Source organism: Geotrypetes seraphini, chromosome 9 (assembly GCF_902459505.1).
Source record: "Geotrypetes seraphini chromosome 9, aGeoSer1.1, whole genome shotgun sequence".
NCBI classification, from domain to species: domain Eukaryota; kingdom Metazoa; phylum Chordata; class Amphibia; order Gymnophiona; family Dermophiidae; genus Geotrypetes; species Geotrypetes seraphini.
Window position 1 is genome coordinate 26,491,473 of NC_047092.1, and position 21,338 is coordinate 26,512,810.

A 21,338-nucleotide genomic window follows, 5' to 3' on the forward strand; every position below is an offset into this window, starting at 1 on the left:
TCCACACACCAGCATGATCTGAAATAATAATAGGATCAATAATTGCTTTCAACACTCTTTGTGCTATATTATTAGAAACAAATATATAGTCAATTCTTGAAAAGGATTTATGGACCTGAGAACAAAAAGAATATTCTTGATCATTAAAATGAAGAATACGCCATATATCAACTAAATCACAAGACTGTATCAAATTATCTAAACCTAACGACTTCATAATTTTACTTGGTTTCTTATCCAAAATAGGATCCATAACAGCATTGAAATCTCCAGCTACTACTAAATTAGAAGCAGCCAGTGGTAGTAATATCTGTTGGATTTGTTTGAAAAACTCCATTTGATTCGAATTAGGAGCATATAAATTAAATAAATCCAGGGTTGTATTTCCCAGAACCATTTTAATATGCACCCATCTTCCTAAAGGATCAAATTTTATCAACTTAAAATCAGCAATACATTTCTTATTTATAAGTATAGCTACTCCCGCTTTTTTCCCTAAAGCAGGAGCAAAAAAACATTTGGATACCCATCCCCCAATTAGTTTATTAGATTCAATCCCTGTAAGATGTGTCTCTTGCATGAAGTAAATATCCGCGTTCTGTTTATGAAGAAAACCTAACATTTTTTTCCTTTTAACTGGGTGATTTAGACCATTGACATTAAGAGAAAAAATTTTAATCGCCATCTAATATATTAAGTAAAATTTGATTTGAATCTCTATAATAAAATTATGATCAGACATCTGCACATTTTTAACATAAATTCCCTTTCTTACTATTAATCCTTTACCACTAAAATTTATATTACCTTTCCCCACCTCCCTTCTCTCTCCCCCCTCCCCACCCACCCTTTTAATTAAAAATTGTGTATACTTGGTATCACGCATCTTAGATCGATAATAAAACACTCCATGAAGACCTTTTCCTATTATAAGCTATAAGTTAAGTCATTAAATATTTAAAATGAAATTCAGATAGAAGTAATATTATATTATAATAATGATACAACAACTCAAATTATTTGCAATTATAAAAGAAATCTTAGGATTCTCAATTAATCCTACTTCTAATATTTTCAAGTTATTATTAGATTCCTATTCTGTAATTATGTCTTTGTAAGCATAGAATAAATTTAGAAGAGAAGACATTACTTTTCTTTTCTGTTGTATTTCATATTAACTATCTTGTCAATAAAATATTGTTACCTGTAATAACAGCTAAACCAATAAAACCTATTGTTCATTTTATATAGTATCATCATACTTAGAACCTAACGGATGTAGCGGTATATAAGAAATAAATTACATTACATTACATTACATTACTATAAGTAACATGGGAATTTAATGATATGTGTACGATGAATTCACGAGTAAAGAGCCCTCCCCTACGGAAGAAGCCACCACAGAAGCACACACCAACCACACATGTCTCTATCCTTTTACGTTTATATTATTTATATCTAGAAGAGAGAACATTCCCTTTACAAAAAGGGACCATCAATTATGTTTCAATCAATCTTTGTTCTTATAAGTAGTGTTCTGTTCTGATCTTCCGTTTCCTCTTCTTTCTTCTTTTCCCGATATAATCCATTGTTCTTTTGGATAGTAAATATAAAAAGTCTTCTTCATATTTGAATTATATGATGTATCAACGTCATTTGGTTATGCATCCATTAGTTTTATAATAGTACTGGCATTTCCGGTTACTATGATATATCCACTGTACGTATTTCCTCTCGCACTGGCTTTCGGGAATGTGAGTTTCTTGAACTCAATAGGAGTTTTGATCTTTTTTCCGTCCTCCCTTCTGGAATTCTTTTTTTTTTTTTTTTTTTTTTTTAAATTACCAATCCTATCAGTATGATCAGTATGTAGCTCCATAGCAAACTTCCCACAGGAGAAAACCTTCACCCGACAAAACACCGTATTTAATTATTAAACACATAATCATCACATTCCCATTATAGCCATTCTAAAAGCTAACGCCATTTCATTTAAAGGTTACAGAAATTTAGTGATATTTCCATAAAATCGTTCCCCTAGATAATTAAGATCTTTCTATCTTTTCCCTATTTATATAGAATAATCCATCTTTTATTATACCACTTGACTCAGTATACTGTATAAATCCACTTAATAAACTTAATTCTTTCATCATAGAACATCGACTCCATTCAAATTCCAATCAAGAATATCGTTAAATTAGAATATTTGAGCTGAATGAAAAACATTCTATATCATTATTTTTGAAATCAAATTATCTTCCCTTTATAAACCAAATTATCCTTTTCTAATAAAATCATATTTCAACATATCTAAATATAGAAACGAAAGATGTATCAAGCAAAATTAAGTAGCCATTGGCATATCTTGATTTTGAATAAATTTTTCCAGTTTCTCTGCATCATCGAAAGTTAAAGTTTTATTTCCAATAGTCACTTTCATGTTAGCAGGGTACACTAATCCAAACTTCGCTCCCAACTCTCTTAACTTTGGTCTTAAATCCAGCAGCTTCTTCCTTTTTATAGCTGTGTTTTTTGCGAAATCCAGTACAAGATGAATATAAGCATCTTGATATTTCAATCCTTTGTTTTTCTTTGCCAGTTGCAATACTTCCATGACCTGCTGGTGCCGCAATAACTTAAAAATAAATGGTCTTGGTCCGTGTTGATTTACTGCTCTTTTTAACGGCACTCTATGTGCCCTTTCTACCTCTATGGGAAACTTTGTTTGTAACGGAAGCAGCTTGGGTAGTAAATTTTCAATAAAGGCAACCGGATTTCCTTTTTCTGCTCCTTCCGGCAAGCCAATCAGACGGACATTACTTCTTCTTTCTCGATTCGAATAATCTTCCAATTCTTTAGTGAGTATTTCAATTTTTTTCCTATCCGTTTGGCTATAGCATACTTCTTCCTCTACTACCAACATTCTTTCTTCTAAATTGTTTGATTTTATTTCCAACAAATCCATCTTCTTATTTAAAGTTGAAACTTCCTCCGTTAAATCAGTAACTTTTTTAGTAATAATTGAGAGCATTTCTTTAATTTCTTTCAGTTCTTTCATTACTTCTACATCTGCCATCTTTGACCCGCTCTCCTGTTCAGGTTTTGCTCTCTTGCTACTTCCCGATACCGCAAAGTCATTTTTGTTTTGCTTTCCTGACGCCATCCTTTTTTCTTCTTTATTTATCATGAGACAAGTTTAATTTTTGTAAATTCTTCAATTTCTTACGACTTATTAACTCTTTCAAGGTCTTTTTGTACGGAGCTCTCCTATTACCCGACCTTCCTCATGCGTGTCCAAGCCACGCCCCCCATACATTATTATTCAAACTGCATTCAACACTTAAATTTAGGAGTATAAAAAGTGGGTGGTAACAGGGGAAGGTTTAGGGCAGGGAAGAAATGTTGGAGCCTATCATTTTTAAGCCCCTAAATTAAAAATGAATTTTCAGCTGAAAACTTATGCTTCTGACCCCCTATTTACAAAAGCTGGTAGCACGGGCTGTTGCGGTAAATGCTCCGATGCCAACAGGATTTAAACGGGCATTGAAGCATTTGTAAAAAGGGGCCTAAATGAGGTTGAAAATAGGGCATAAGCCTAACTTTGGGCCTCTTTTACAAAGCTGCGATAGCGATTCTCCCCGACAAATGCAATGAAGCCCACAGGAATTGAATGGGCTTTGGCGCATTTGTCTGAGGGAAAACGCTACCGCAGCATTGTAAAAGGAGCTCTTAGGGGCTCAGCATTTTCTGAATATTTGGCCCTACACTTTTATCACAAAATCTGCTTGGTGGGGGAAATTAGGGGGTTTCCATAAATCTCACTTGAACTCCCTATTACCTAGACCAGTGTTTTTCAACCTTTTTACACCTATGGACCGGCAGAAATAAAAGAATTATTCTGTGGCCCGGCATTAGTCCGTGGACTTGTGGTTGAAGAACTCTGGGCTAAGTCATGGGCCAGACCCCACCCATCTCTACCCAATCTCCACCCCAGACCTCGCCCCCATAATAGTACTAATTGCACCTTGCACGTCCCGTGCCTCATCTGGAAGCCTTCCCTCTGACATTGCAATGTCAGAGAGAAGGCTTCCGGTTCAGGCGCAGGATGCCCATAGGAGCCACTGCCCGTGGCTTTGTGCACTGAATCAGGAAGAGGGAGCTGGCTTGAAGATAACACTGCATCGATCGCACTGTGGACCGGCAGTTGAAGAACACAGTTTTGGGCCTGATGCACGTGCTGGCCCTGTGGACCGGCAGGAAATTTCTGTGGACCGGCACTGGTCCATGGACCGGTGGTTGAAGAACACTGACCTAGAACCCGAGTACATCACATTGGTCATACGTCCTGTAGCCCCTGTGCCCAGGACATCTGGAACCTAGGTTTCCTTAACTACAGAACATAAGCAGCAGATTGATCTCCTTTAAAATAGCCTCACCTCAGGGCACCTCTAAACCTACCTGTGGTAACGGCTCAAAAAGATAGCCAATGACCAAAATAACCAGCAGCACCATAAATGATGACAGTAATCCTGCAATCTGTAAAGAAAACATTTCAAAGAAACATTACATTTCCAAGCAGGCAGATTCATTTCCTACTGATCAAAATCATTTTCCTCCAATTCCTTTGGTCAACACAGGTATGATTAAGTGTGAAATTAACTATCTACAGGTGCAAATCAGGACTCTGTAATCCTAATTGCAAATGCGCATATAAAAAGCACACTAGAATTCCTCATAAAGTTAAAAATATAGAACAATTTCTCCTCTCCCCTCCCTGGAAAATCTTTCTAGTTCTACATAAAATCATTTCTCCCTCCATACTCATCGCCCCTGTGCAGTGACGTAGAAGGGGGAGGGGGGCGGTCTGCCATGGGCACCTGACCTCCCCCCCCTAACTGCCGCACACGCCGCTTCCCTTTCCCCGTACCTCTGTGACGTTTGTGGTACGAGTAACAACCCCATACCTAACATTGCACCTACTTTGGCTCTTCTTCTGATAATAATAATTTTATTTTTTATATACCGCCATAGCACATATGTTTTGGACTTGGCCTAATGGTCAAACTTTTTGTTTTTGTGGAGAGCATTTGGAAAATGACCATTCGTCGCTCCCCTTTGCTCTTATTTGGAGTTATTCCCCACTATTTTCCTCGTACGAGGGGAGTTGCAGCTTTCCTCAAGTGGACTGTCCTCGTTGCCCTGAAATGCATTTTGTTGCAATGGCTTGAAGCCGATGCTCCGGACTATTCCCTTTGGCGCTGTAGGATGATTACTCTCCTGATGTGGGAAAGGAGGGATGTGACGGACCTTTCTCCTCTCACAGGCCGCATCTTTCAGCACACTTGGGAACCATTTTGGACAACCATGACTCCACTGGCTCGCAGCCGTTTGCTTAACTGTTGAATCTTTGTCTCTATTCCATTTGGTTGCACTTGGCATGCCTGTCTATTTTTGTGTTTTCATTGGTAATCTTATACCTGGAAGGAGGACCCGGGGGGATGGGGACTTTTGGGGGGGTTGGTTTGGGGATGGGACTTTTGGGGGGGTTGGTTTGGGGGTGGGGGGGATTGCTTGGGGGGGCAGATCTGTGGGGGGTTGGGTTTTGTAATTTGAAAATGTTGAGCTTGTCTGCACTATGATTGTTCTCCTGTTGGTGCTTTTTGTTTGCTCAATAAAATACATTTGACTCTATACCGCCATAGCTCGAGGCGGTTTACAACAGGAGGTGCTGGACAAACAGCGAAGTAGTTACAATGCAAATTCCTGGATTTGTGCCTAGAAGTGACATCAGATGGAGAGCCCACGCAGGCTGGGGGTTTCTGCTCACACCACGAACGTTACAGAAGGATGGGGGAAGTGGCACACGCACACATGGCAGTGGGAGGGGGCAGGGAAGGAGCACGTAGGGGTGGGGGGCAAAGAGGGCCGGGGAAGGGCACCCCCACCCTGGGTGCCTCTCACCCTTGCTACGCCACTGCCCGACCGATAACCCCCTCCATACTCATCATCCCTCTGGCATGCCCCAACCAGAGGGCCACTTCCATACCCAATACTCCTCTGGTGTGCCCTGACCAGAGGGCTCCCTTTATACCTACTCTCCTCTCCAACACACTTCTACCTGAGATCTCTTTCTATACACCCATTCAAGGATGGACTCACCTGCGTTTTTCCTCCAGTGCTTTCCTGAACAAGACTGCGTGACATTGAACACGTGATCACAAATGTCTGGAAGAAGGAGCCAGCAGAGTTGCATATCCCGAGAGCAATAAGTTCCTATTAATACAAAAAAGGCTTTTCATCCCTGTAATTTATTTGCTGTGCTTTGGTTCTAGTAACGCTATTTGCCCTTTTCTTACAAAAATAGGCAATTTAGCCTGTCAGGTTCAAATGATTTTTGATCCCCTTGCTCTGATGTCATTTCCTGTCTGCCCATTAAGATATCTAGAAACTGAGGATTCAAATATTGGAAAAATCTAAATATACACAGAAAATCACACACAGGTAGAACTTTCCTTTCATGAGAGAATTTTTTTTTTAAACTTATAATGTGGCAATACAACCACCAATTCACAAACATTGGGTGCATAGCATAGATAAGAGGGGGATAGAATGATATTCAGAAAACACTGTACAATCTATCACTAGATAAGTTTTATTTAGACTGAGAACTTATCTTTTCCCCCCAAAAAAGGTCACATAGTACATGATAGAAGATAAAGACCTTCTTGGTTCATCCAGTCTGCCCAACAAGATACTGTAACTCCTAGCATATGATAGAACAACATATGCATGCTTGATCTTGAGTTGTCCTTGCCATTTTCAGAGCTCAGACCATAAAAATCTACCTGGCACTGGCTTAATTTTCAACTACTGGAGTTGCTCTTGAAGTCTGCTCCATTCCACCTAGATCAGCGGTCTCTCAAACTCAAACCCTTTGCAGGGCCACATTTTGGATTTCTAGGTACTTGGAGGGCCTCAGCAAAAAATAGTTAATGTCTTATTAAAGAAATGACAATTTTGTATGAGGTAAAACTCTTTATAGTTTATAAATCTTTCCAAGTCTTAATTATAATATTGTCATTTATAGCTAAAGAGACATGATCAAGAAACTGCTGTTTAGAACTTCTAGAAAGAGAATGCCAGTGAAAGTAAATGACATCAAAAAAGAAGGGACCTGGGGTCTATTTGAACCTGCCAAATTGCTCCCACCTGTTAGTTTGTATCTTTTTTTTTTTTTTTTCCAAAGATAAAATAGTTCTTAGTCAAAATAAAACTGAAACAGTAAGATCCGCATTTAATTTTCTTTCTAAACTAAACTAAACCTTAGGTTTGTATACCGCACCATCTTCTTAGTTATAAGGAGATAATAGTATGTTAAGGGTTTCGACTACTTAGCTATTCTCAGTACCATACTAGCCCAAATATAAAATGAAACTCTAATTAGGCACCAGAAAAACTAATTAGAATACACATATATTTATTATTTATTTAGGTGTTTATCTACTTCCAATCAAGGTTATCTAAGCGGTTTACAATCAGGTACTCAAGCATTTTCTCTATCTGTCCTGGTGGGCTCACAATCTATCTGACGTACCTTCGGCAATGGAGGATTGAGTGACTTGCCCAGGGTCACAAGGAGCAGTGCAGGATTTGAACCCACAACCTCAGGATGCTGAGGCTGAACCACTAGGCTTAACTCATCTTCTTGTTCTCTTTTTCCAATTCTACCCCAATCTTCTCTACCTCTTCCCTTCTCACCTTATAACAATATCCAACTCCCTCCGCTTTTAGTCTTTGTTAATGCCAGACAGAACACTAGTAGTGCCTCCAGAGTCCTGGCCAATGTGGTCCCCCATTCTCATCCCTACACTAAATGTAGTCTCCGTCTCTGCATTTCCCAACAGTCAACAGTCTGACTCCACTGCTCCATCCCCGACCTGGGACAAATACCATTGTCTCCAGTCATGCATGGTCTTACATGATGCCTCCATACTTTCTGTGCCAAGCCAAGCGGGAAGCTGCTGATTACACCCTCCACTAGACCCGAATTGCTAGCTCTAGACCAGAAGAGCCAGGATGTAATGCCTTTACCTCCACTTTGCCTGTCAGGAAGTTGGCATGGGAAATAGTCAGTACACTTGAGTGACTTTGAGAGGAGCTGGCCTTTGAGCAATTCTTTGAAGCATCATCTCCACAGAAATAAATGTGGAATGGAAGGTGCTTAAGGCCACTGGTTTAGGGCAAGGAGGATCTTTGGATATGGAAAATGTCAAAATATAAAGACCCCGGTTATATTTGGGTAAATAAGGTTATCAAGAAAGTTGTGGCAAAGTTCTGCTGACCTGCAGAAGCCATTCAGGAGTCATTGTGTTGCAGGAAACGGAAGGCGACAGAAGACACAGAGAAAGAAAGCTTGAATAGAAGTGCCCACCCTTTAACCCATCAAATACAAACTGAAGCTTATTCACCTGACTGCCGTTAACAGTGTAACCATGCTTAAGTGCAAAGATTTTAGCCATTGATATCGTCATGGAAAAGCCAACAATTGCAATTGCCACTGCATCCATGAACACTGCTGGAAGGAAACTGAGATCAGGGACAGCTGGAGGACGAAAGCTAAAAAAAAACAAAAAAAAAACGGAATATATGAGCCTTTAGTTTGGAGTACCATGATCTGTACAGCTCAGACTGGGAAAGACAGATTCACACTCTTACTTTATGTCTCATCAACTGTTAAAATATTGAACCTTTGAATAGCCAATGAAAGCCAGATAGGTTATGCAGATGGCTGAAACTTCTTTCCACAGCTAAAGGGAATTAAGACTTTCTAATACTTTGCTATAAGGAGGACATCATTTGCTGCATTTTAGACATGTTTTCCTGAGCAGCTTTCAGCATTAGAGATAAACCTTGCAGCTGGAACTTCATAATAATGAGATGTAAATTAACACACTGAGTACCAAATCAGTTTCACCTCAACCAGAAAACAAGTCACAAACATCTTCCCTCAATTATAAAAACAAATGATGGGGGGGGGGGGGGAATGGGGAGAGCAGGAGAATCAGCTCGTTCAGCTAACTGAAGGAATATATTTCAAATGTGCAGAACCATTAAACAGAGAACATAAAGTCAATGGTAAAACCTGATGCTAGCAATGTTTACTTGCTAGCTATATACCCTGTTTCCCCCAAAATAAGACTTATCCCGAAAATAAGCCCTAGCATGATTTTTAAAGAAGCTCCTAATATAAGCCGTGCCCCAAAAATAGTTAAGATTGAGCTCTGAAGCCCCCACCCCCCACCCCGAATGTCCCCGTCACTCCCTGACTCCATCTTTGACATTAGTGCTGCCTGATTTGCTGAAAAAAATCAGATTCATCGATTCAGCAACCCCCCACCCCTGCTGCTTTAGGATGCCTCAGAATGGAGGTATGTCAGTCTCATGGTGGGAGGGTCGGTAGAGTTCTGCTGTACAAGGGGATAGGTGAGAGGGGAGGAAAGATGCTGCACATGGGGGAAGGGAGAAAGGAAAGAGGAAGAATTGGGGTGGAGGAGAGGAAGGGAGAGATGATTGTTGTATATGAAAAAAATAAGGCATCCCCAAAAGTAAGCCCTAGTGCGTTTTTTGGACCCAAAATTAATATAAGACAATGTCTTATTTCGGGGAAACAAGGTACTTAGAAAGGCACCAGAATCTCACACTTGCAGGTATTTTAGAAATATGCATTACAAAACGGTTGTGTAAGAGTAAACTTTGCATCAGAAGAACAGCATGGTGGACGCTTCCTCACATCTCTCACCCTGTGGGGATACTTCCAACAACATCCACCCCATATGAGCCCGAAAGATTCATTCCAGATGAAACTCCAGTTCCAATTATTACCTACACACAGAAAAAAAAATTCTCCATGAAGCAAATGCCAGGATAGACCAAGGATCTTTTTATTGTGGGCACTATGTTTGATATATATTTTTTTTTACGACTAGTATATGTATTCTGGGACATGTACTTGGTGATGAACTTTGAAGTGAGGTGGTAGACCTCGTTTGGGTGAAAACTGAAGACTAAGTACCTGCTTTAAGCCATTTTAAATGTACTATAATGATGGAAGCAAAGAACTTTGATCTGGAATATCCTCCCCTATTTCTGAAGATAAGTAAAATTTTTTGTACAACTTTTTTGTGGTATTTGAAGTTATTTTTGACACTTTGAGTATCTTATGACATTGGAAGATTACTTATAGTAAAGAGCAGGGAGGTTTTAGTGGAGGTTCTTTTAGCACCAATGATATCCTTCTGGTCTGTTTTGCAATGACCATGTTTATACATCAAAGTCCTTTTTCTCCACTATATAGTAAATAATTGAAAAAAAAAATGGGGGGAAGGGGAGACAGTATTGGTGCCTTTGGCATTGAATGGATTTTGTTAGTAAAACATTAGGAAAATGTGTCCCATCCCTTGGCCACTGCACAGAGCGAGTCTCCCTGAAGTGTGCAGGGAAGAGTGACAGGCGCAACAGAGAAGCCTGATGAGCCTTTTGCTGGAGAGAAAGTTGTCTTCTAACTCATAGTAGATGACGGCAGATAAAGACCCGAATGGTCCATCCAGTCTGCCCAACCTGATTCAATTCAATTTCTGGGCAAGAATCCAAAGCTCTACCCGGTACTATCTCTGTCAAAGCTCACTCCAGCCCATCTGAAAACTTGTCCCTCTTGGCACTTGCTGTGGTACACCCCCTGTCCCCTCCCTCACTGCCTATGGAGCCAGCATAGAGGGTCCAGTAGGAGAAAGAGAAAAGGCAGGCTGCATGTAGCAGGGCCTTAACGTTGATCAACAGCAGCTTCATTCAGGTCTGGCCCCGCCAGCCCCTCTCCAGAGTTGATCCACGTTCCTGCACCGTCCTTATGGCATGCCCTCCCTATTCAACTCAGACAGCAGGACTCCTTATCTAAATTCAAATCCGAATTCAAATCCGAACTTAAAACCTTTATATGGCATATTATATTTTCACCTCCTTTTGTGTTTTCCTCTCTCCTTCTCTTTTCTACCCATACATTGTATTTCCTCCCCTTCTTCTCTTCCGTCTCGCATGCAATGTTCTATTTTCCTATGTAATTATGTTTGGGTTTTATTACTACTTTATTTTTTCCCCTTATATTTTATTGCAAACTGCCTAGATTTTCTTAGATAAGAAGTTTATCAAAACCTTAATAAACTTGAAACTTAATCATAATAATAAACTTGCCAAAAGTTTTACATGTTCTGTGCTCCCACTGTCCTGCTGCTTGGCACACTCTCCCAGTATCTCCATCAAACGCACCCATACATCTGCAGTTGCAAAAGGAAGACACACCACTCCCACAGCTGCACTAGGCCCAGCTACCGCTGTTGACCCCCCCACCCACTACTCCTAGCACCTGATGTCTTCCCGTCTAGCTCTTCCCCGGATACCAATGTCACTTCTCCTCATTCAGCAGCCCTCCCTAATCTGGACTGATCTACACAAATTTTCAAGGATAAGTAAAATAAAGTTATACTTTTGGTTAACATGATATATGATGATTAAGTAGTTAAAGAACTAAGAGCCTGATAATCAGCCGCTGACAGGCAGCGATTTGACTGCCCATCACCAGTGTTCAACCTGGATATTCAATTATGGGTAGCCGCAGCAAATTAACAGGTTATGCAGATATTCAGCGCTAACTGGTTAGTGTCAGCCTAGCTATCGCTACCATTCAGCATTTTCAGTTGGCATTACTTATGTCAGCGAAGGCCTATGGGAAATTATATCAATCTGACTCTGGCATGGGAATGCAGATAGACCCTGAGGGCAGGAAGACTGTTTTAAGTATCCCTGATATGTTTCAAGTAACCCTGATTGAATCATGATTAGCTAAAAGGTGTTAATGTCTGATTAAGAAGGTGCTTAGGACAATGGGTCCAGGTGCACAGATCAAGAAGATAGGCTGCTTGAATGGGACAAAGAAGCCAGAGACTAATCCCATCTACCATGCCTGCAAATATCACACCCTCCTTAGCAATTAAATTAACCATTGTTTCAAACAGTTTACAAATTCTAAACAGAAAGATACTGGGACATACAATAGTTTCTATATTCAGAATAAGATTCCAAGCTATAAAAGCCTCTCTGCAAAACACAAGGATCTATCAATCTATCTATCTATCTCTGGAGGAGAGGGGTCTTGGCTCTCTCTCTCTCTCTCTCTGGCTCTCCCTAGAACTTCAGACTCTCTGTCTCTTTGTCTCTGAACTCTGTAAGGCAGGGAAACTGCTTTGCTCTCTACTTAATTGTAATGCTTCATTGTAATGCTTCAGGATATTGCTTTTCTGTAAGACTATTTCTATAATATATTCCTTATGCAATCACCTCTGGCTGTGCCTCTTTGATTCTACTTCTTGGTGAAACTTCAGTGAGGGAACTGAACCTGGGACCAGGCGTTTGTCAGGGCGCCTCTCAAGTGACCCCACCAACCATACATTGTGGGGGCCACTAACAAACACTGACAGTTAGCAGTTAAAAGAAGGTCTGCTATTTATGTAACCTATTTTAACATTTAAGCATAGCCAGTTTGGTGCTCAATATCTGCGACATATGGTTAGCGGCTAGCTGCTAACCATGAATATTCATCAGGAGATAAGCCGATTATCTCCCGCTGAATATCTATGGTTAGGTGTTAAAATGCTATTTAACTGGCCAAGAACAACTCCTGCACAGTTAAATTGTTTTGAATATCAACCAGTAAATGTTTTCTTCTTTCTATAGCTTTGTCCAGAGATGTTGACATGGATTCTCAGCGCATGTTACATGAAATATGACAGATCTTAGGAGAGGAGAGAAGAAATTTAGAAGACTGAGCCCTGCTTCCTCTCTCCATGTTATCAGACAATGAACAAAAAGTCGCAGCAAACTGAAATTTCAACCTCAGAAACTCAGCTCCACAGACTGTGCACAAGATTTATTTGTTTTCCACTTCTCTGGGCAGACTTGCACGGTCTGTGTCTGTCTGTATATGGCCGTTTGGGAGAGGATGGGGAGGGCTTCAATGGCTGGGAGGGTGTAGATGGGCTGGAGTCGGTTTTGATGGAGATTTCGGCAGTTGGAACCCAAGCACAGTAACGGGTAGAGCTTTGGATTCTTGCCCAGAAATAGCTAAGAAGAAAAAAAAATTTTAATTGAATCAGGTTGGGCAGACTGGATGGACCATTTGGGTCTTTATCTGCCGTCATCTACTATGTTACAAAGATCTGTTACAGAGAAATCACATTCCCTTCTGGATCTATTTCCAGGACAGTGCTCAGGCTTGAGACATTATATACTGTATATTGTTCTATGCAGTGCTTGGGCCAGTCATTTCTCTGCCAGGACCTGCGACTAGCGCATGAAATGTAATGTCAGTCATAATCCAATCTAGGAACCGTGAGTGCAAAGTGTCAAGCACTAGGCTGCCGGCCGGCCGCTGGATGAAGTGAAATGTGACTCTACACTTACCACAATAATCTCCATAGGGATTGGAACTGGCAGTTTCTTTTTAAAGCGGTCATTAATTTCCTTAGCGCACAGCAGTAAAACGATACATATCGCTCCAACAATTAAGGCTACAATGTTGGTCTTTCTGATATCTGACAGCACAGCAATTATACTCTGTAACATAATAGAAATGGTAATTTACTTACTAAACCTGTCATGCACAAAAATCATTTTGCTTCTCTCCATTATCCAGTGCTACTCAGTAAGGCGCTGGCAGATAAATAAGCTACCATTTCCCAATCTTAGCCATTTCAGTGCTGCTGCTCTGGGGATTTGATGCATGATCACGCCACTCTGCTATCTGCCCTTCTAGAAGGAAGAAAGCCCAGTTAGCACAGTGCCAGCTGTTGGGCAGTGCAGTGGGCCAGCTGTTGAAGCAGTGGAATTGCCATCTGGTCTTGCAGAAACAAGAACACTGGCATGGGGCCATCTGCATTCCAGGCACAGGCACAGGACCTGACTAGAAAAGCCCAAAGCTTCAAGAGCTGCAACCAAGTCTAGCTTTTCAGAATAGCCTCACTGAATGTTCATGAGATATTTTTGCACAGATGGGGGTCTAAAAAGCTAGCTATTCTGCATGGGTTGATTGTTTTTACAGTATTCAATGACTAGAATTGCCTGCCTCAGCACTGAAGGCCAAGAATTACTCAGTAGAAAATAATTCCAGTAGAATTTTTTAAAATACTGTCTAGTGTTAACATCTTCCAATGTTATTTTTAAGACCAGCCTCTCTTCTCTGCTTCCTGGTCAATATTTCCTTTATATGATGCTGTAACATTTATTTCTGAATGGCTATCAATGGACAAAGGACAGGAAGTATAATCCTCACACTCAATTTTTCCCTCAAATGTGGTGCAGAACAGAAAAACATTGGTGGCCTCCTAATTCAACGGAAGAACGTACCAATGTGACTTACATATATCACCGAGAGGGGTCCACTGTATCTTTTGGTTTTGATGCCAAGGAGATACTTTAATTGAGACGTAAAGACGTGTACAGCTGCCGCAGTAGTGAACCCACGCACCAGGGGTTCTGTAAGGTAGATGGCTACAAAGCCAAACCGAAGGATTCCCAAGCACAGCTGTTCAAATAAAACATGAACAACAATTGCTGAGCACTAATTCATCACTATTAATGAATGAGGAGCAACTTATTATCAGAATATTTAAGTTCAAGTAACTCGAATTGAAACGAAAAGCTCCCAGATACTTTTTGCCCACAGACATTGCATCAGTTTTCAGAGTGAAAGCAAACACGTAAGGAAGAAAGGTTAACTTTAAAGAGACATACATCTCTATTTTTGTTGTTGTTGGAAAAACAGCATCATGGGATGTGCATGCACTTTTGAAAATATTAAAAGTACGTGTTTGCTGTTTCAATCCTTTTCCTAACCTTGCCTCCGCTCCAAGAATGGATCTGTTAAACATGAGTTAAAGCAGAAGGAAAACAACGAAGGTGACTGATTGGTGTTCAATCTCGTGTATTGACTAGAAAGACTCGACACGATCGTGTTTCGGCCCAAGCGGGCCTGCCTCCAGAGTCTGAGTTTAGGATGAGATGACACGTGCGTGGGTATTCGATCTTCAATTCTTATTTCTGTATTGCAATATGCATACACCAAAGGATTAAAGCAAATGAGTGGCAAGCAGTAGTGTCCCTTTACCGCAACCTGTGAGGTGCGCCGTTTTTCGTTTTGATACTAAAAGCGGCTCACACCGCAGGTTGCGGTAAAGGGACACTACTGCTTGCTGCTCGTTTGCTTTAATCCTTCGGTGTATGCATATCGCAATAAAGAAATAAGAACTGAAGATCGAATACCCACGCACCTGTCATCTCATCCTAAACTCAGACTCCGGAGGCAGGAAACACAATCGTGTCGAGTCTTTCTATTCAATAAGAACTTTAAGATCTTATGAACAGAATTTACTAACTATTCCTTCGCTAAAGGTTATTAACACAAGACGGCAATTTATTTTCTCGGTTACCGCACCACAGACTTGGAACGCCCTTCCAATTTATTTAAGAGAAGAACAAGATCTGGGAAAATTCAAAAGTAATTTAAAAACATTTCTTTTTAAAGATGCCTTTGGTAACTAATTTAATAATCCTTAGGCAAAGCTATTTTTACTGTATTATATTATACCTTTCACTAGTCTTTAAGCCCGTTACATTAACGGGTGCTAGAATCCCTCTCCCTAACTGTCTCTCCATGGCCCTCTTCTGTCTTCCCCCCCCCCCCGAGCAAAGCTGTCTGTCCCCAGCACACCTCCCCCCCAAAGTAGCCCCCGTTCCCTCTCCCTATCTTTCCATGGCCCACTTTTGTCTCCTCCCAGAGCAAAGCTGTCCCCAGCACACCTCCCCCCCCAAAGCAGCCCCCTTTCCCTCTCCCTATCCATGGCCCCTTCTGTCTCCCCCCCAAAGCAGCCCCCTTTCCCTTTCCCTCTCCCCCTGGCTCCCGGTATTGATCCCCTTCTTACCCTCCCCTCCATCCCTGCGTCTTCTGGCCTGCTCCTCTTCAAAGCAGCCTGCGATCGTGGTGGCCGGCTTTAGCGAACCTCGCAGGCTGCTCTCCAACTCGGTAGCACGTTCCCTCTGACGCGATCCTGTGCGTCAGAGGGAGCGTGCTACTGAGGTTGGAGAGCAGCCTGCGAGGTTCTTTAAAGCTGGCCACGATCGCAGGCTGCTCTGAAGAGGATCGGCGGCAGCGGCGAGTGAGGTGACATGGCGAGGACGCGGGCAGACAGCGAGTGAGAGGCAGCGGTGAGTGAGGGCGGGCGGTGACGCGCCGAGGCAGGGAGAGAGCACAGTCGCGCGCCTTCAGCCCCCGCATGCGCCGTGAGGTTAGAATGTTGCCACCGAAGCACACCTCACGGCGCCACACCGCACGAATTTTCGAGAGCGCATGTGCGCTCTAGCATTTTATTATTATGGATTTGTTTCCCTCTTGTACTTTTCCCTTTTTTGTTTTGCTTTCCTATATAGCACAGTTACTTACCGTAACAGGTGTTATCCAGGGACAGCAGGCAGATATTCTTGACTGATGGGTGACGGCACCGACGGAGCCCCGGTACGGACAATTTTAGAGTGATTGCACTCTAAGAACTTTTTAGAAAGTTCCAGCTCGGCCGCACCGCGCACGCGCGAGTGCCTTCCCGCCCGACAGAGGCGCGCGGTCCCTCAGTTAGTATAAGCCAGCTAAGAAGCCAACCCGGGGAGGTGGGTGGGACGCAAGAATATCTGCCTGCTGTCCCTGGATAACACCTGTTACGGTAAGTAACTGTGCTTTATCCCAGGACAAGCAGGCAGCTATTCTTGACTGATGGGTGACCTCCAAGCTAACAAAAAGAGGGATGGAGGGAAGGTTGGCCATTAGGAAAACAAATTTTGTAAAACAGATTGGCCGAAGTGACCATCCCTTCTGGAAAATGCATCCAGACAATAATGAGATGTAAAAGTGTGAACTGAGGACCAAGTAGCAGCCTTGCAGATTTCCTCAATAGGAGTGGAACGGAGGAAAGCTACAGATGCTGCCATTGCTCTGACTTTATGGGCCGTGACAGAACCTTCCAGTGTCAGTCCGGTCTGAGCATAACAGAATGAAATGCACGCTGCAAGCCAATTTGACAACGTACGTTTAGAAACAGGACGTCCCAATTTGTTCGGATCAAAGGACAGAAAAAGTTGGGGAACTGATCTGTGGGGTTTCGTACGCTCCAGATAGTAAGCAAGAGCCCTTTTACAATCCAAAGTATGCAGAGCTTGTTCCCCAGAATGAGAATGAGGTTTTGGAAAGAAAACAGGCAGAACAATGGATTGGTTGAGATGAAATTCAGAAACAACCTTGGGGAGAAACTTTGGATGTGTACGCAGAACCACCTTGTCATGGTGAAAAACCGTAAAAGGTGGATCTGCAACCAACGCATGAAGCTCACTGACCCTCCTGGCAGAGGTAAGAGCAATAAGGAAAAGTACCTTCCAAGTGAGAAATTTGAAAGGAGAAGTAGCTAAAGGTTCAAATGGAGGCTTCATTAAAGCTGAAAGAACCACATTGAGATCCCAGATAACCGGAGGGGCTTTAAGAGGTGGTTTCACATTGAAAAGCCCACGCATGAACCTGGATACCAGGGGATGAGCTGAAAGAAGTTTTCCATGGACTGGCTCATGAAAAGCTGCAATAGCACTGAGGTGGACCCTGATGGAAGAGGACTTCAGGCCAGAATCAGACAAAGAAAGAAGATAATCCAACAACGTCTCCACTGCTAGGGAAGTGGGATCAAGATGATGAAGAAGACACCAGGAAGAAAATCTCGTCCACTTCTGATGGTAACATTGTAGAGTGGCTGGCTTCCTGGAGGCATCCAGAATGGAACGAACGGGCTGAGACAAAAGAGTATCAGTCGAGTTCAGCCCGAGAGATACCAAGCCATCAGGTGTAGAGACTGGAGGTTGGGATGCAGAAGGGTTCCCTGCTGTTGCGTAAGCAGAGAAGGAAACAGAGGAAGAAGAAAAGGTTCCCTGGAACTGAGTTGAAGTAGAAGGGAGAACCAATGTTGCCTGGGCCACCTCGGAGCAATCAGAATCATGGTGGCTCGTTCCCTCTTGAGCTTGAACAAGGTTCTCAACATGAGAGGCAGAGGAGGGAAGGCGTACAGGAACAGATTCGACCAGTCGAGGAGAAAAGCATCTGCTGTGAGACGGTGTGGAGAGTAAAGTCTGGAGCAGAAAAGGGGCAGCTGATGATTGTGAGGAGCTGCAAAGAGGTCTATCTGAGGAGTGCCCCATTGATTGAAGATAGACTGCAGAGTTACGGGATCGAGCGTCCACTCGTGAGGTTGGAGAATTCTGCTGAGTTTGTCCGCTAAGGAATTCTGTTTCCCCTGAATGTATATAGCTTTCAGGAAGAGATGATGATCTATGGCCCAAGTCCAGATCTTCTGAGCTTCCTGGCATAAAAGGCGAGAGCCTGTCCCACCCTGTTTGTTGATGTAGTACATCGCAACCTGATTGTCTGTGCACAACAGAAGGACCTGAGGAAAGAGGAGGTGTTGGAAGGCCTTGAGGGCGTAAAACATCGCTCTGAGTTCCAGGAAATTGATTTGATGCTTCCTTTCCTGGGCTGACCAAAGACCCTGAGTCTGGAACTCGTTCAAGTGAGCTCCCCATGCGTACAGAGAGGCGTCGGTGGTGATGACTAGTTGATGAGGAGGCTGATGGAACAGAAGACCTCTGGATAGATTTGAGGATACCAACCACCATTGAAGAGACTGACGAAGAGATGATGTCACAGATATATGTCGGGAGCAAGGATCCGACGCTTGGGACCACTGAGTAGCAAGGGTCCATTGAGGAGTGCGCAGGTGAAGACGTGCGTGAGGTGTGACATGAACTGTGGATGCCATGTGCCCCAAGAGTACCATCATTTGTCTGGCTGAGATGGAAGGTAGGGAAAGCACTTGCTGACATAGAGACTGAAGGGTTTGAAGACGATTGGATGGTAGGAAAGCTCTCATTAGGAGTGTATCCAGGATCGCTCCAATGAATTGAAGTCTCTGAGTGGGGATGAGATGAGATTTGGGTAGATTGATCTCGAACCCCAGGATTCGTAGAAACTGGATGGTTTGGTTGGTAGCCATGAGAACTGCTTGAGCAGATGTGGCTTTGATCAACCAATCGTCTAGATAAGGAAATACATGAAGGTGGTGAGAGCGTAGAAATGCCGCTACCACAATGAGACATTTGGTGAATACCCTTGGAGAGGAGGCAAGACCGAAGGGCAGCACCTTGTACTGGTAATGACAATGATTGATCATGAATCGGAGATATGGTCTGGAGGTTACATTGATCGGTATGTGAGTGTAAGCCTCTTTGAGATCGAGGGAGCATAGCCAGTCGGTTTGATTTAGAAGGGGATAAAGGATGGCTAAAGAAAGCATCTTGAATTTTTCTTTTACCAGATGAATGTTGAGATCGCGAAGATCTAGGATGGGTCTGAGATCTCCTGTCTTTTTGGGAACTAGAAAGTAACGGGAGTAGAATCCCTGCCCCTTTTGATCTAGAGGAACTTCCTCTATAGCGTTCAGAAGGAGGAGGGATTGGACCTCCTGAATAAGGAGGGCTGATTGAGGACTGTTCAAAGCAGACTCTTTTGGCAGGCTTTGAGGGGGAAGAGTCTGAAAGTTGAGAGAGTAGCCGTGGCGGATGATGTTGAGGACCCATTGGTCCGAAGTGATTACTTCCCACCGGCTGAGGAACAGAGAAAGTCGACCTCCTATAGGTTGAGGCAGGAGAGCAGGAATAGGGATACTGGCTATACTGCGGAGAATGAAGTCAAAAGGGCTGTGACTTCTGCTGAGGAGGTTGTTTCACAGGTTGCTGCTGTTGCTGCTGTCTGGGAGGCTGACGTTGCTGTTGCCTCTGACGTCGAGGTTGTTGAGCAGTGGTAGGCAATGGACGGGCTGTGAAACGGCGTTGATAAGCCGATTGCTGCCTGTATGGTCTTGGTGGAGGAGGCTTCTTTTTATTCTTGAGCAGGGTATCCCAGCGTGTCTCATGAGCCGAGAGCTTTTGGGTGGTTGAGTCCATGGATTCCCCAAAGAGCTCATCCCCTAGGCATGGGGCGTTGGCTAACCGATCTTGATGGTTAACATCAAGCTCGGATACCCGAAGCCAGGCCAAACGGCGCATAGCCACCGACATAGCTGTCGCTCTGGATGTAAGTTCAAAGGTGTCATATATGGACCTAACCATAAACTTACGAAGTTGGAATAGAGACGACAAGCATGAGTGAAAAGATTGTTGTTTTCTGGAAGGAAGATATTTTTCGAAGGAAGCCATGGTGGTAAGGAGATGCTTTAAATAAAAAGAAAAATGAAAAGCATAATTACTAGCTCTATTTGCTAACATAGCGTTTTGGTAGAGCCTCTTACCGAATTTATCCATGGCCCTTCCTTCTCTGCCAGGAGGGACAGATGCATATACACTGGCTCCTGAAGTCTTTTTAAGGGTGGATTCGACAAATAAGGATTCGTGTGGAAGTTGAGGTTTGTCGAACCCAGGAATGGGAATTACTTTGTATAGAGAATCCAGTTTACGTGGGGCCCCTGGGACAGTTAAAGGAGTCTCTAAATTCTTATAGAAAGTTTCCCTCAAGATGTCATGAAGGGGAAGTTTCAAAAATTCCTTTGGAGGCTGATCAAAATCAAGGGCATCCAAAAAAGCTTTAGACTTTTTGGATTCAGCCTCCAAAGGAATGGACAAAGACTCACACATCTCTTTCAAGAAATTGGAGAAAGAGGAAGTGGCCTGTTTGGAGGATGGGTCAGGGACAGCCGAATCCTCCTCCTCTGAGGAACATTCTCCTTCAGAAAGAAAGGGTTCCTCTGAGTCTCCCCACAGATCAGGGTCTCTGACATGGGAAGAATGGTCCCGAGACTCAGGTGTCGATGTTTGCATGTGTCGGGTTTTGCGTACCGACTTACCCGACCTCATCGATACCGAGTCAGGCGAAGTTATCGGTCGCACCGGTGCCGAAGTCTGTACCGATTGATGGTGAGCTCTCGGCTCCGGTGCAAGGACTGGCATCGATACCGATGAGGTTTGGTGAAGCGGTACCGAGACAGTGGAAGCAGGTAAGACAGGTTCCACAACCGGTACCGATACGGGTTGATGTACAACCGGTACCGATGGCTCGGTGTGGACTGGCACCGGAAGGTTCGGTGTCATTATAGCAGGAAGGAGTCGTTCTAATTGCTCCTTAAGCTGCACCTGAAGGATGGCCGTAATGC

At 43.0% G+C, this 21,338-nt stretch overlaps 1 protein-coding gene across 3 annotated transcripts in view; it reads right to left on the reverse strand.

The window, feature by feature from the left end:
• The window catches only part of SLC26A5 (solute carrier family 26 member 5), a 79,247-nt gene that overhangs the window by 35,325 nt on the left and 22,584 nt on the right, over nucleotides 1–21,338 (reverse strand). For 2 of the 3 annotated variants that reach the window (XM_033958529.1, XM_033958530.1), the window contains 6 exons: nucleotides 14,471–14,635; nucleotides 13,516–13,668; nucleotides 9,806–9,888; nucleotides 8,475–8,622; nucleotides 6,166–6,279; nucleotides 4,465–4,542 (listed from right to left, as the gene is read on the reverse strand). In XM_033958529.1, coding sequence (XP_033814420.1) covers nucleotides 4,465–4,542; nucleotides 6,166–6,279; nucleotides 8,475–8,622; nucleotides 9,806–9,888; nucleotides 13,516–13,668; nucleotides 14,471–14,635 — 741 coding nt within the window. The remainder of the gene's footprint in view (nucleotides 1–4,464; nucleotides 4,543–6,165; nucleotides 6,280–8,474; nucleotides 8,623–9,805; nucleotides 9,889–13,515; nucleotides 13,669–14,470; nucleotides 14,636–21,338) is intronic. The other variant, XM_033958531.1, reaches the window with a different exon arrangement.